The sequence below is a fragment of the Carettochelys insculpta genome, chromosome 2 (assembly GCF_033958435.1).
Source record: "Carettochelys insculpta isolate YL-2023 chromosome 2, ASM3395843v1, whole genome shotgun sequence".
Taxonomy (NCBI): domain Eukaryota; kingdom Metazoa; phylum Chordata; order Testudines; family Carettochelyidae; genus Carettochelys; species Carettochelys insculpta.
The window spans coordinates 2,631,594-2,647,132 of record NC_134138.1 but is presented as its reverse complement, the minus strand read 5'-3'; the positions used below and the strand labels follow the sequence as shown (position 1 = coordinate 2,647,132).

Genomic DNA, 15,539 nt, shown 5'->3' with positions numbered 1-15,539 from the left:
GAGGAGGCCCGGCATGCTGGGACTTACAGTCTGGTTGGCTGCGCCTCACTACCGAAGAATGAGGGCAAAGAACGCTTGCTGTGTACAGCGGAAATGAGCTCTTGCTGTAGGACACTCAGCAAGTTGTCAATGCCTCATTTAGTTCAGAGCACTCTGGCTTCACAGTACGACCACTAGTCCCATAAAACCTTTGCCTTCACACATGCGTCTCAGGACACCATGCAAACTCGCAGGAGCGGAACAGAAGCCTCTTGGAGAGGGTGCTGAGCCACTGCCTGCCCTTGGTATCATGCATTTCACTGGACATGCAGCTCTTCTGGTCCTGCAGCCTGGGGAGTGAGCACCGAACGCTGAACTCTCCCCACCGGCTGGGCTCTAGGAGACACTGAGTCACTTAGCTCAGAGGGGCAGCCGTGTTAGTCTGGATCTGCAAAAGCAACAAGGGGTCCTGTGGCACCTTACAGACTAACAGAAATGTATGAGCATAAGCTTTCATGGGCAAAGACCCACTTCGTCAGATGCAGGTGCCAACAATACACGTGCAGGCCTGCATCTGACGAAGTGGACCTCTGCCCATGAGAGCTTGTGCTCATACATTTCTGTTAGTCTCTGAGGTGCCACAGGACCCCTCCCCCTCGCTGCTTTAGCACAGCCTGTGGCAGTGATTCAGAGGTAGGATCTGACCTCTGCTTGGGGACAGGATAAACGCTGTGTGGCTCACTTACTGCAGCCTCCTCCCAACATTCCCGTCAGCAGAGCAGCTCAGCCTGATTCCACTCCCTCCTGAGGGCACCCTGCCCCTCCCGACGCTCCGCTCACGCAGGCCGGGCCACGTTGGGAAATGAGAGAGTTCACCTGCCTGAGGTCCTACAGCTCTGAAACAACAGTTATGCTGAGGAACTCCAATGCACATTGGGGGATGGAAGGCCCAGGAGCAAAGGCAAATGCCACCCCATTGTGTGGGGACTGCACATTAAATGGGCCTCCCCACTTCTTATTGGTCCCAGCTCTCTGGGACAAGCCGTCTCTATTTATCGGTGCCCAGCACAAGGGGGTGTTGGCCTAGGGCACCGCCGTGGTATTACAAGAGAGATCGTGCAATTACCTTACTAAGAGTATTGTCTCAAAACGGAATAGGGCAGAAGAGTTTGGTGTGGCGGAGTCCTCTGGGACTCCTTTACTCTGTCCTGCTCCCCACCTGAGCTTGCCCAGATGCAGAGAAATAAGTGTAGCCAATAACACAAGTCAGAAGGTCTAGAGGGAGGAGGGACCTGGCTCCTCACTTAAATTACCCCAAGGCAGGTGTACAGCCTGCTTGCCACTGAGGCAGAGTTCGGAGATGCTTGTGTTCAGTGCCTGCCCTTTCAGAACCACCGTCTGCGCTAAGTGTGTCAGAAACACTTCTACGGCATGTCTAGTTCTTCTGAATGGTCATGTTTGCAGCTTGCGCTGAGCCACCCGCCTGTGCTTAAAGACAACTAGAACTGCCCACCTTCTTCTTTTGCATACGTGGGTTGCAGAGCCCCAGCCAGCATTCCAACCACCCGCTCCCTAGAGACAGGCCTGCCGCCAGGCCATGTAGGTGAGTGCCTACATTTTCTGATTCCCTGCAATGCAGGTGGTTTGAACAGGGGACACAGGGTTTCACAATGCAGCTAACAGCCCCCACACCCGTATGATGTAGGATTAAGGTGTGGGGGGATCCGGTACAAGGGAGAATGAGCCCTGCGTGTAACTGGAAAGGAACAACATTAGCGTCAAAGCAGGATACTGTGGGAAGGAGGAACAAGATTCTTCAGAATGCAGCCTGTTGTGTTGATTTCAGCACCCTGGAGCTGCAGATGAAAATGTGCCACAGCACCATTCATTTTAAAAGGAAAAAAAAAAGACCATTTGGGGATTAGTTTCAAGGAATTCCTGTGCTGCTGGGTACAAAAAGGAACATGTGCCAAGTGAAGTGCAGCAAAGACAGGAACAGCCTGGCTGTCAGAATGAAACAACATTAGGAAAATGCTCTCAGAAGGCAATGACAGTGTTCTGGTACATCTACACCAGCAGCTTCAGTCAGGGTCAGCTGATTAGCAAACTTACTCTTGCACCGTTCTTATGAACGGGTTTCCATACCTTGCTGTGCTAGTAAATGACAAACACAAATGCATGGCCATGCAAGTTGGGGTGCATTGCTTATGAACTGCATAGTGTTTCCTGCCAAAGCAGAATGGGCATGTTTATCGATAACATTTTTCACTGTTATTGATGAACTTGTGAAATGATTTTGTTATTGCTCAATACAAGCAAACGCCCTGAGTGAAGAATTCCTGTTTGAAAGTGAAGTTTGATTAGGCATTCACGAATTTCGGCATTTAAAATATTTTTTCAAGCAATTTGGTGTGTTTCTACAGAGGAATGTTTAAATAAATGTAGATAATCCTTATGCTTTATTAATTTTGCTATAAAATTGTGTTTAAAGTTGTGATACAAACAGCTTTGAGGAAGAATCTTAATAAGCTAATAAAACTGCACACTGAGTAGTACTCAGTGAGCTTTTTTATCATTTTGTTTTCAGACAAAGGTTGTGAATGTCCATGGACGTATTGCTTATTTGTGAATCAACATCCAGGGAATGGATCCCCGATTATCTGCTCTGTTCATTCCCTCGGGGGCACCTGGCACTGGCCTTTGTGGGCAGACAGGATCCTGGGCTAGAGCGGCCTTTGGGCTGACCCAGTCAGGCTGTTCCTATGTTCATTGCCTATGGGCAGGAAGCCCTGGGAGAGACCATCATGCAAAGCTCCATTTGGAGTCCAGTCACTTTCTACTGCTACTAGGGCCCAACTTCAGCTATCACCTCTCCATTCCAGAGCACGGCTGCAACCATTTCCAATTCACACACAGGGCCACCTTTAGATCTTGGGCTAGTTGCTAGTGTGATCCTTGCATGGGCAAAATATGGCCACTCCTGTCCTCTCCAAAGGAGGCAGAGCCCACAGAAAGCATTCTGCGTTCCTGAGGCATGGCACCACTCCACAGCCTAAGGCCGAGGTCAAGGTTTGAATGGAAGTGGGATCTTCACCTCCTATGACTCAACGCAAAAAGAAATGTGATCCCTGCTCACTCTTTGGGCCAGGAACACAGCCCAGAAGAGCTTGAGTGAACCACTTCTGCCATGTGAGGGCTTCAGTCATACAGAAACTAACCCTTTAAACCCTGTAGAGCTGCTCTGACCCTCTTTTGAATCTCCTCCACTTATAAATGACTTCATGTCTCAGTTCTGACTATTAGGAGAAGATCTAATGAAAATTACCAGCTTTTCCTCTTACAACACATCCCTTGCTAAGGTTACAGTCATACTGTGATTCTGTGATACACCATCCATAGACCAAGACACAGCTCATACTAGCGATGTGTACGCTGAGGAGTCTAAGCAGGTTGGCATGTCAAAATTAAAGTGTTATGGAAACTTTTCATACAGTTAACAAGGTACGAACTGAAAGAGTAAGAAATATATTTCTTTAAAATACAAGAACTTGTCATTCCCAGTCTCTCAAATCCTTAGATTTTTGGCAGTAATGCTGTCATTCTGTGTTTTGCATATGGAGCATCTGACATGACTTCAGCAGCCTTACCCTGAAGTTAACATTTTCTTGGTGGGGAGTAAGTATTAATAATGAAAGCAAAGTGTTGGACTGATTCGGCCTTGAACCGACTGACACCTGCCTATGCTAAGCGGGCAGAAGGACATCAAGATTGCCAGATCCATTAGACACGGCAAGAACCAAATTCACAGGAAAACACTGCGCAGTGTCAGAGAATGATTACAGTAACCCTTGTTTCTCTTGCATGCACCCTGACAATACGTGACATACATACCAACAACCTGAATGGCCACATGTGTCAATGTGATGGGGTTCTGGGGTCCCCCAAGCTCTGCACCCCGTCCGCAGGCAGGAGAGTCTCTTACTTAGCAGGAGAACAGCGGGTTTATTAGCCGACAGGACACAGCATTGTACAGAGGAGTCAGTGCAGCTGGCAGAGACAGCCAGTCCAATCCATGTTGGGGAGAGGAGGCCCCGAGGGGCCCCCAGAGCTGGGGCCTTGCCCCCTCCTTTGTTTTTCTCTCCCTCAGCCCAGACTAACTGCTTCCAACTCCCAGTTCCAATTCAAACCCCTCAGGCTCCACCTCCTCCTTTGTCTGCAGTACAAAGGTGTTACCTGGTCGTCAAGGTTACCCTCAGCAGGAGCCCCACACCCTCTGTGAGCCACTCACACACACACAGGTATCCCCCACTTCATCACATCTCTCCCCCCTTCCAGACCGAACTGAGCGGGGTCACTCAACTGGTGACCTGGGGAAGTTCGGGGCTCTCCCCTTGTGACAGGGCATTGGCTGTACCCTCTGTTCTCCCCTCGATGTGCACCACCTCCACATCATAGTCCTGCTGGGGGAGGCTCCAAGTTAGGAGCTTGGTCTTGGCCCTTTTCATGTGATGCAGCCGGGCAAGTTCCTTTAGTTTCCTTGGGTTGGTTGGTCTCGCTGCAGCACCAACAGATTGAACAGGTCTTTTGTGGTCTGGGTCCTGCCCCATCTGACCACCAGTCCATACAGCTGCTCCAGCTAATGTCTGGAATTTAGTTACAGTCCAGTAACGGAAGGTACAAATGCTTCCATCCTTGGCATTTAGCCAGACCACCACAATGGCTGTGTGCCTCAGTTTCCCCTTCCATGCCACACAATAGGTTTGGAATGTTTCTTCTCATGTCAGAGGTTGCAAGACTAGTTACAGGGAACAATGGTGACATTTCAGAGTTACAGACTTCTTTAGCATACAATTTATGCTTCTACATCAATGTCGTCATGTCACATGGCTCTTTTTAAACATTTAGTGCATGGTACAATTTTACAGCTTTTGGTAGCAGCACCCCTTGGTTACAGCAGTCAGCGTGAGTAACAGAACAAACCCATTGCAACTGTACATTTACGTTGCTCTTTGGTAGACCACAACTTTTGTGCAACCTCCTTGAGAATTTGGTATTTTGGGGATAAATGGCTGAGGCCTTTCTTAGCACCATCAAGTTTTAATCTTCTCTCTTGCCCCCTGGGGTGGAAATTTGATCTCTCTGGCTGTGCCCTCTTTTCTAACAAGAGCTGGGCCATTGATGATCTCAGGGAGATGGCCCCCCCCACCAGTCTGGAAATTTGCAAACCAAACTGCTTTTTGAGAGTTGTTTTGTGAGTCCCAGACGCAGAATTCACATGAAGGAATTCCTGTTTATCCCTTACTGGCCCACCAGGCCCAAAGCTCCTTTGTCCTTCCACCTCCAACTACTGCCTCCCCATGGAATCAGAAGTGGAGTCCAGTATAAGAATATAAGTGTTTTCACCATTTGGAGATGGGGAATTGCTGGCCCTCTCCTGCATCCTACAGAGACTGACTGTGCAGCTGTTTTATTTGGTTCTCGCAGGGCTGCTCACATTCCCTGATAGTTTTCACTTTACTTGCACCAACTTCCAATTTCTGAGAAACTTTTACACTGCCTGCTTTGGACCCTTCCAGAGCACAGCCAGTGGTTTCACACTCAGGCAGGTCCTGGCCATCAGGAGCTGAAACAAACTTCTCCCCAGGCAAAGGGTTGCTCTGGTGCTTACAGATAAGCACCTTTCCTGTTTATTCTCCTCCACCTCACTCCCATTTTCTGCAGTCCCCACAGACGGGTCAGGAAAAGTTTCAGGGAAATTCTTTTCCTTAAGAGCTTCCCCAAACAATAACTTACCCCTGTCTGGCTCCACAGGGGCACTGCTCCCTTGAGCCACAACCAGCTCCTGGGTTTCACCTAAACCCAGGATCACTTCTGGCCCATCAGGCAGATTCCCACGTAATCCCCCTTCAGGCAGACAGCCAGTACCACCGGACAGAAGGTTAAGGGTCCCTTTCCTCCCTTCTGCTACCAGCTCCTTTATCTTCATCAGTTAGCGTAACTCCATTGCCTGTCTGTTCTCGTGTCCTGGCGAGAGGATGACTCTGGTAGGACAGAGTCCTCTCACCCCCCCCCAGTAACACCTCAGCATCAGGCAAAGAATAAGTACCAGAATCGTCTGGTCTCTGGGATTCCCTGATGATACTAACTGGATTAGACCACGTTAAAGCATCATCCCCCCTGAGAGACACAGAGGCAGGCCCACTTCCCATCTGGGCTTCAGCTGCCCTCAGATCCAGCTCTGGGATCTTGGCTCCATCTTGAGCCCCCACAGGCTCAGGCAAAGGATTCACTTCCCCAGAAGCAGAAGCACTTTTCTTGCACCAAGGACCAGTGTCCTTATCAGGGACACCACTGCCCATCCCAGAGCCATTCCCTCTGCTCCAGCCCCCATGGCTGGATTCAGAGACACACCTGGAATGCTCTTTTCTGGTGGTTCCTTCTCCAGCCACCCCAGGCTGGGGAATCTTCCTCAGACAATGGGCTAGTTTCCTCATTGGCATCTTTTCCAAACGCAGGCTCTGCTCTCTCCCCAGGCTGCTGCTGCTGTTCAACACAGACAGACAATGGGAGACACTTTCTCCTTTGTCCCAGCCCCCCGGCTGGTCTCCACACACACACAGAAGGTGAAGCAGCTTCTCTCACAGACAACTTGCCATTCCCAGTGGATCAGCTGCTTTCCTGCACAGACGCACAGGCACCTTCCTCGGCCCAGGCCTGGAAAACTTTTCGCAGGTCTGTCTTGGCCACTAGTAGATGATGGGTTGGAATTGCTCCTTCCCTCCTTGAGCTGTGGCAGGCCACTTGGTTCAGAGCTCCAGGCAGTCCAGGGTTCCCTGCCCCGATCCGGGCTCACCTCTGCAGGATTCTCCCCAGCCCTTAGCTCCGCCACTGCACATCCACGCTGCCTTGTTCAGCTTCTTTAATCTCGATTCGGTTTCCAGGTGCTGCCACTTCACAGCGGAGTTGCTCAGCGTGGTTGCAGGCTCTCAGGCTGATGCCCTCTGCACCCCACGATCCCTGGAAGAATCCCTTCAGTGTGCCAGGCTCCTTGCGGGTCACAAGCTGCCCGGGGTTAGGCTGTAGGCCCCTCCGCCCTCTGGGACCGACTCCAACAGACTCCCAGCGGAACCCCTTCTTCAGTGCGACACCCGCTCTCAGGGACCATGAGCACACTGTCTTGGGAAGAACTTATTCAGCGTCAGCCTCCTCAGGGGTCACTTGTTCCTGGGGGTTGGGCTCTCGGCCCCTCCACCTTCTGGGACCGACTCCAGCAGATTCCCAGGAGTAACCCCTCCTCGGGTGTGACACCCCCTCTCGAGGACCACGACCGCAGTTGCTTGGCTTCGGCCGCAGGCCCCTCCGCCTTGGGGAACTGCACCTCACTGCCCTTCAGCACACCTGGGTCTCGCAGGCCCCACTTCTTCCGGGGCCCCGGTCACTTACTGCTGGATGCTCCATCCTCGGGGTGCAGAACATCCCACTTCTGACACCAGTGTGATGGGGTTCTGGGGTCCCCCAAGCTCTGCACCCCGTCCGCAGGCAGGAGAGTCTCTTACTTAGCAGGAGAACAGCGGGTTTATTAGCCGACAGGACACAGCATTGTACAGAGGAGTCAGTGCAGCTGGCAGAGACAGCCAGTCCAATCCATGTTGGGGAGAGGAGGCCCCGAGGGGCCCCCAGAGCTGGGGCCTTGCCCCCTCCTTTGTTTTTCTCTCCCTCAGCCCAGACTAACTGCTTCCAACTCCCAGTTCCAATTCAAACCCCTCAGGCTCCACCTCCTCCTTTGTCTGCAGTACAAAGGTGTTACCTGGTCGTCAAGGTTACCCTCAGCAGGAGCCCCACACCCTCTGTGAGCCACTCACACACACACAGGTATCCCCCACTTCATCACAGTCAAGCAGACAGCAGGACAGAAATCTGCATAATCTCCACGGTATAGAGCACCCTGAATTTGGGCTGAATGCTTTAAGATAAGGACTCAGAACTTTTGCTCTCTTACTCTTCAGTTGCTCCACTGGCCGTCCCAGCACATGCTGGGTACCAATCCTAGGAGAACAGGGCACCTGTGCATGTTCAAAGAACTGACAGACAAGTAATTCTCTTTCCACTCCATGTGTACCTTTGAAAGAACCATCAGGTTGTTCTTAAAGGCTTCTTTTCTGCGCCTCCCTCATGTGGATCTAACACATACTGAAGACTTGGAAGCAGTGAAGAACCCAGGGCACACTGGGTGAGTAGAAGTGATGGCTCCCCTAGGACAGGGAGCGGAGTGACTCAGCATGGCAGACTGGCCTGGAGAGCTCCCTGCCACCCTCTGCTGCTCTGGCACCAAACTTACATCTTTACAACGGCTTTTATTCAACTAAGGAACCGACTCCGCACCAGCATTCGCACCACGCTGAACAGATTCCAAGGCCAAAAAGGGCCATTGTGATCACCCAGTCTGAGCTGGGCCAGAATCCTGCCTCCAAATCATTCCTAGAGCAGTGCTGCTAGCAACACGGCTCCCCTGGATTTAAAAACTCTCCATCGCAAGCCTGGGTGCCCTCCAGTGGCTGATCGCTCTCCCTCAAACCTTTGCACCTGATTTCCAGCCTGAACCGGTCCAGCTTTGGTTTCCCACTCTTGGATTGCCTTAACCCTCTCTCTCCTTTGTTAAGATAAGTACGCTGAAGTGCTGGATGGAGCCCACCACTCAAAGGCACAGGCGCTGCTGTTCTGTTCTGCTCACAGCACAGACTGCAGAGATCAGAGGAGACAGCTGAGATCTGGCCAGGGGCATCGAAAAAAGATTTCGCTGCTTCTTGACCAACGGACACTTGTTAACACAATCTAGTTTATTGGCTCCAAGGCTGGTGCTAAGTTTCTGAACTCTGCTTAGTGGTGCACGCAGGGGACTCCAAAGCCCTGCAGACATCCATCGGCCACCCAGGGAGTCCAGTTTGTCCAGGCTCAAGCTGAACCCAGGAACGGAGGGGAGGCTGAGTGAGGGAATGCTGTTTGTCATGTGTGGCACTAAAGGAGCAAACCCAAGTGGCTGTGCAAGGGTTCCTCCTCTTTCCCACCCAGCGCAGCTGCACCTAATGAAGGCAGAAGACAGAGCAGGAGTGATACACTGTTCACAGCAGCTCTCTTCTATATGGAGATAAAGGGATTTCAGTTCCCAGCATGCACTTCCTCATGTTGCTCTGAGTGCAAGGGTAATTGCACAGAGTGGGGAGCTGCAATCCACCTGGTTCTGCACCAGTGAGGTCCTGCAGGCCTACGTGGGCCAGCTGAGCCCTGCTGGCTTCGTGGCAGCTGACTGTAGCCTGTTGGAGTGGGCAATCCTAACTCAATGATTTTGTTTAGCCACATAAGGCCACACCTTTCTCCTGGCATTCCTGCACTTGTAGCCCTGCCTGCAAAGGGCCAAGTCCAGGGCTCCCTCTAATCTTCTCCATCCAGGAGAGGAAATCGTTTTGTTCTGTGTGCCGGAGCAGGTGTGGACATGCGCTATCAGTAAAAAGACACGCTGCCGCCTGTGGGTGCTCAGTTCATCAGCTGGCTGGCACCTCAGTCTCTCCCAGGAGGTCACCTAAGCGCTCAACTTGCAGGGAACACTGGCCACATCCCCTGGGGGCTACATGACTGCTTGGCATCAGGTGACGGCCTCAACTCCCCACCCCTGCAGAGTGGCCACCAGGAAGCAAAATAAACTCCACTCTGGCTACCTGCAGCAGAGCAGCGGGGGGCTCTGCAGGGCACTCAGACATCGCTGTGTTGGTTTTCAGGAAGCCAGCCCTAGCAACGCAAACCCGTAACTAGTGGAACTGTGACGCTACTGGCTGGACCGCAGCTGGGTCCTGGCATGCACCAGAGTCCTGAAATTGTACTCACTTGTCAAGGCAGGCAATGCTGAGGCACTTTTCCGGGGGCTGAGGCTGCGTGGTGCTGTCACTGGCAGCGGTGGTAGTGGTGGTGCTGGGTTCATTCTCCTGGAGGATGGAGTCAATGAAGGTGGAGGGCGACAGAGGGGTTTCAACAGCAGGAGGGTTCCCAGGGCTGGCTTCCTCGATCTGGGGGCTGGGGATGGGACTGAGGGGCTCTTCTTTGATACGGACCACAGGGCTGCTCCTTGGAGAAACAGGACGAGAAGGGCCAGAGACCCGTCACCAAGGGAGGAATGGGCTGCCAGCCCTCTCTGCTCTCTGTATGGCATTCAGACAAGGCCCAGCGCCAGACTCTGCCTCCCATGCAGTGCTGCTCCCTGAAACTGGGTCAGCCAGAACGTGGGGGGTAAACTAAAGCCATTTCTTTTCCCTGGTTGTGCCCTACAGCAAACCCTGGGGGGTGGGCACCACTGGCTGCCAGGCAATCTCCTTCCAAACACCTGGCACGCGTGCCCCAGTGGAGGCTTTGGTAAGGCTGTCTAAGAACAGACCCACACAGGCTGTGGAGCGTATAATTATTTTGGTTAGGGGTGTGATTATTTCCATAAGTAAATCATTTCACTGGTACAAGATCTAATTGATATGGAGTCACACCAGCAGAAAGGGGCCCTAATCAGAACAACTTATTCCCTTGCCCCCCAGAAGAAAACTCTCCAGGAATGTGCCATGAGTAGACACGGCCTGAGATCCATTGTCTCCCTAGGAGCATGGCCTTTGTTTCCTGGACTCTGTGGTTCTAGGCGACAGATGATGGCTTCCCTGGCCAGCCCTAATTCTACGGCTGGAAATGCCCTTCCACACCCAAACTGACTGACATAGGGTGTGCGTGGTTCAACTAAGCCCCTCTGGAAGGAGAGCAGTGAGAGAAGAACAGAGGAGGCCAATTAAGCAAACGCATTATCCATATTTAAGGGCGACGTTGCTGGAGGAGGTACATACAAGGCAATAAATAACGTGTGTGCTATTTGGCATGGGAGGAACCAATCCCAGCAGATGAGAAAAGGCGTCGAGCAAGGAGAACATTTCCTGCCTTGGGAAGCTCAGGCCTTGGACAGATCCCTGGGCTGGGGGGAAGGGAAAGCAGCTAACCGGCTGAGCTAAAGCGGACAGTGATGGAGGCCTACAGGGCTGCCTCTGACACCTGCCCCTCTCATCCAGGGGCAGGGCCTGGATGAGTATCCAGGCTGACTCCTGCACGCCTCATGGCAGGGGAGTCAGGCTTTCCTGGGCTGCGACAGGCTGGCAGCCTCTTGCTATCCCACGGCGGATACGTTTGCTGCAGGTTCTCAGCCCCGTGCCCTGCTGCATGGCAAGAGACCCAGACACAGGCTCGAGGAGGAGGAACTTGGCAAGAAAGGCAACTGTTTTGTGACCTCGCCTGCTTGCACTGCCAAGGCGAGCGCTCACGCTGTCCCCACAGCTGGAGGAGCTGATGATTCACTCCCTCTAGTCCCCAAGCAACCAGGTCAGCGGTTCCCAGTGCCCTGGGGGGACAGCAGCACAGTGACTGTTCCACAGCAGAGCTCAGGCTCCATCCATGCAACAGAGCTTATTGCTGGTGCAGCCCCTTGCTCACCCCAGAGCTCTCAAGAGGGGAACCCCACCTCCCTGAATAACCTTAGCTGTGCTGGCAGAGGCACTCTTCTGTTGGCATAGCTGTGCCTGTGCGGGGTGAGGGTTGGAAAGGGAGGGGTTTTTCCATTATATATGGAGCTGTACCTATCTCATTGAAATGGAGGGGACCTTCAGAGGTCACCAAGTCCAGTCTCCTGCCCTCTTGGCCAGGACCTATCACCCTCCCTGACAGATTTTTTTTTTTTTTTTTAAATCTATTTACCCCAGATGCCTAAATGGCCCCTCCAGGACTGAGCTCACAACCCTGGGTTTAGCAGTCCAATGCTCAAACCACCGAGCTACCCCTCCCCCAGGTTTGCCAGCAGAGCTATTGTGCTAGGTGTCGTGGGCTTTGGCAACCCTGCCTAATACAACTTGCCAGCAGGCTGAAGGGAGCCCAGGGCTCTGATTCAGGCCAGGAAACAGAGGAGCATAACCAGCCCCCATGGGGAAAGTGGCATCCTGAGTAAGCGTGGCCAAAAGGCCAGCATGGTCAGCAGGATCACACTCCACAGGAACGCCCCCAACACCAGCAGCTCCCAGGGCAATGCTGGCTCTCACTGCAGCTCCTCCAGGTACGAGGCTGATGCGCCATCACCCAAACGCATGCTCTCCATAGGTGGGCCCGCCCGAGGGAATCCATGAAGTACCTTTCCTCGAGACTGCCGCTGGGTGAAGCTGAGGGGCTGGACTGGGCTAGCTCCGTCACATCGGAAATAATGGGACCGGTGTTGGTTGAAGAATCTGGGGAGTACAGACTGGAGCCGCTGTATGCTGGAGAAGCCGCCTGAAATAGCAATCTGAGTATTAGTGAAACCATATGACAGGCACACCCACGCAGTCCCATTACTGAGCGTGAGGGGGGCACTCGGCAGCAAGGGCTGACTGCCCCATGCCCCACCCCTTCTAAGACCAGAGAGCATGGGCCCCTCCCTCCCCCCTGCTGGGTCCAGGAACTGCACCATGCATAAGAGTACACAGTGCTCACAGCCAATTGTGAGGTCCTAGCTCAACAAAAGCCCAGTGGTGCCAGGCTCCAGCATTCAAAAACCAAGGTGTTGCCCTAATGATCATTAAATTGGCGTGAAAGTATGATCTCTTTAAAGCACGCAAGATGTTGGGTCCCTTTCTTTGCCTTTTGGAGTTGGGGCCTTTAAGGGTCACACATTCTCCAGTTTTTCCTCTGCTACAAGGAGAGGGAAAAGCTTTCTTTTCTGTAGTGAGGCCAACCGAGAGTCTCACATGTCCACCTACCTCCGGAGCAAATCAGGAACTCTCTGATTTGCTCACCTTGATAATATTTTTCTGATTTGTCAACCTTGATTACTATTTTTGGTTCTCTGTGCCTTAAATGCGGAGTCTGTTCTGGTCTGGCTATGGCCTGAAGAAGTGGGTCTGTCCCATGAAAGCTAATTTAATAAACTATTTTGTTAGTCTTTAAAGTGCTACTGGACTGCTTTTTTGCCTCAGGAAGTTGCGGCTCTAAAGAGCACCAGCTACTGAGAGACTTGCCACCAGACTGGAGATAGCAGCACGGAAAGGCAATCCCACAGCAGGAGGGGTTCATTACCAGGAAGTCCGAGTGAACCGGGATCGCCTGGCAAGTGCAGGAGTCAGTGTCTCAGCAGGGACTAAGGACAGAGGAGCTTTTCATTTAAGGCAGCTTTTCAGCTGCAAATACATTCCTGAACAAATTATGGACCAAATTGTGGCTGGTAGGTGCACACAGACACACAACAACAACGACGAACAGCCAGGCAGTTAGGTTGTATCCCAATTCAACACCTCTGCTCATTACTGCACCCTCCCTGAGAGATGGTCCATGGGCCACTAACTCTTTCTCCTCTATGCTTCAAGACCCCAAAGAAATCAGCCACTGCCTGATGGTGAGGTCATGAGGCAGTTGGGAAGGCCCGCAAGTCATTATTTATCTTTATAATTAAATGTACACAAATCCTTGTCTATTCAGCTGTCTCCTTCTCCCCTCTTGTCGTCTTAGACCACAACGTCTTTGGAACCAGTGTCGCCTCTACCTGTGCTCATAACATACCCAGCTCGATGGGAGGGTAGTCCTAGTCAGAGCTTCCCCACACCCTCCTAATACAAATATTAAATAAGTTTCATTGCTCAGAGGCCCTCTGTGATGGTGGGAGCCGTAGAAGTGATAGACAGAACCATGTGGAGCACATATCCTGCAGAGCCTCTGTGCCAGGTACTGCCCCCAGTAGCCTGGGGCCTTACAACTGGAGTGCAGAGTACAGCTGGCTCAGAAAAGCTGCCCGCCCGCCCACCCACCACTTTTGCTTTGAGTACAAAGTCATAAACACTTGAGCTTGAGAGAAGATGGCCAGCTGTTTTTCTCATAATTGGGACAATCCTGTAACACTTGGAGCAGCTCCTGCTGATCTGCGTAAGTGTTTGCCAAATGCAAGAATAAGGACACACTTCAGAGGCGACGGGGGGCTGGAGAGGCTGGGACGGGAACACCAATTCCCCACAGGGCGGCTTGGCGCAGGACAGACGTGGATATGGGGCTACATTTTTGGGTCTGTGGTGGAAAAGGGGGTCAGGGTTCCACAGAAGCTACAAGGCGAGCAGGAGGCGTCTGTGTGCACACTTGCCAGATTAATGCACCACCGCTCCCCAGACGGCATGTGGGCTGTTCACTGACATGAGCCTGGGGAGCAGGCCGCTCTCCCCGCAATTCTGCCGGGCCAACGTTACCAGCGCCTCAGCCACCTTTTCATTTGCTTTTCCAGCAGGAAAGGATAAACAGGAACCAACCCTTTGGGACAGGATGGGGCAGTGGAACTGCTGGGAACAGCTGCGGCTGCCCAGCTCACTTTGAGGAGTACAACATTCACAGAAGAGCAGACCCAAGCAGGGGGCTGGGTGCAAACGCACCCTGGTAGTTTTGCCCCAGGAATTGGGCCACTTGGGTTCCCTCTTGCGAGGCAGGTGGGGCCCAGACACAGGCCCAGAGCACAGTGAGTGCAAAGTCCGTGGTGTGGGCACTGATTTAAAACAGGCTGAATCAGAGCACCTTGGAATCAAGAGTGGCACACCAGGGATGCCCCAATTTAACTAATTACACCACCCCAGAGGCAATCTAAGACAGAAGGTGATGGAGTTTATCACAGCTCCCCCCAAAGGCAATCAGGGCTGAAGCTAATTAACTCTGTCAGCAAATGAACTTGATTAGGGCTCTTCAGCTGTTAACAGACAGGATGTCGCCCCTAATCCCAACCCCCTCCTCCCCATGTTCTATGAGGCCCTGCACTCCAGGACAAAGGGCAGTTAACTACACTTAATGACTCAGTACCCTGCCGTTCCAATTAGGTTTCACTGGTGCGTGAGTGTGACTGGTTTAACAGAGGAATCCAGATACCCAGGGTCATGTCTTTGCCACTGATGCGGCAGGAGGGGGCTGCAGCAGATGCTCCCTTTGTAGCTCTAAGGCTGGAGAAGTGAAGTGATGGGCGTGGGGATTGTGGAGAACCAGGACCAGAATTCAGGACCAGGTCCTGCCTGTGCAGTACATTACAGGTGGGACTTCAGCACAGGGCTGCCGGGCAGTGAGGTGCTGGGTGGACGCAGCTCCAGTGAGAGTCTGGGAGCTGCCCGGGGCGTGCTGTGCTTTATAGCCGTACACTGAACTGCACTCCAGGCCCTTCCAGCTGCTGTGCTAGGGCCCCACGCGCCGCTGGCCATGCAATAACATGGGCAGGCAAGTCCCCCGAGGGGAAGCCTCTCCAGGAAGCAGGGTCAGTGGGGAGGTGGGAAAGGCTCATGCTCCCCCCCAACACTGTAGCAGAGAGGCCTGTAACCAGGGCTCCAGCCGCCAGCCCCTGCACCTTCCCCCAGTCTGTCCTGGCCCCCAGCTCCCAGAGACATGGCCCTGCTCTGGGCCCCAGCGAGGAGGGGTGAGGGCAAGGCCTGGGGTGGATCGGGGAGGGGGACAGTAGCAGGACCCACACCCCCTAGGGATGACACTGTTTGTGGACAGGAGGCGTG

At 52.8% G+C, this 15,539-nt stretch overlaps 1 protein-coding gene across 4 annotated transcripts in view; it reads right to left on the bottom strand.

Annotated features, from left to right (window-relative positions):
* The window catches only part of HSF1 (heat shock transcription factor 1), a 118,012-nt gene that overhangs the window by 11,811 nt on the left and 90,662 nt on the right, over positions 1 to 15,539 (bottom strand). For all 4 annotated transcript variants that reach the window (XM_074986443.1, XM_074986444.1, XM_074986446.1 and 1 more), the window contains 2 exons: positions 12,176 to 12,312; positions 9,859 to 10,095 (listed from right to left, as the gene is read on the bottom strand). In XM_074986443.1, the coding sequence (XP_074842544.1) occupies positions 9,859 to 10,095; positions 12,176 to 12,312 (374 nt within the window). The remainder of the gene's footprint in view (positions 1 to 9,858; positions 10,096 to 12,175; positions 12,313 to 15,539) is intronic.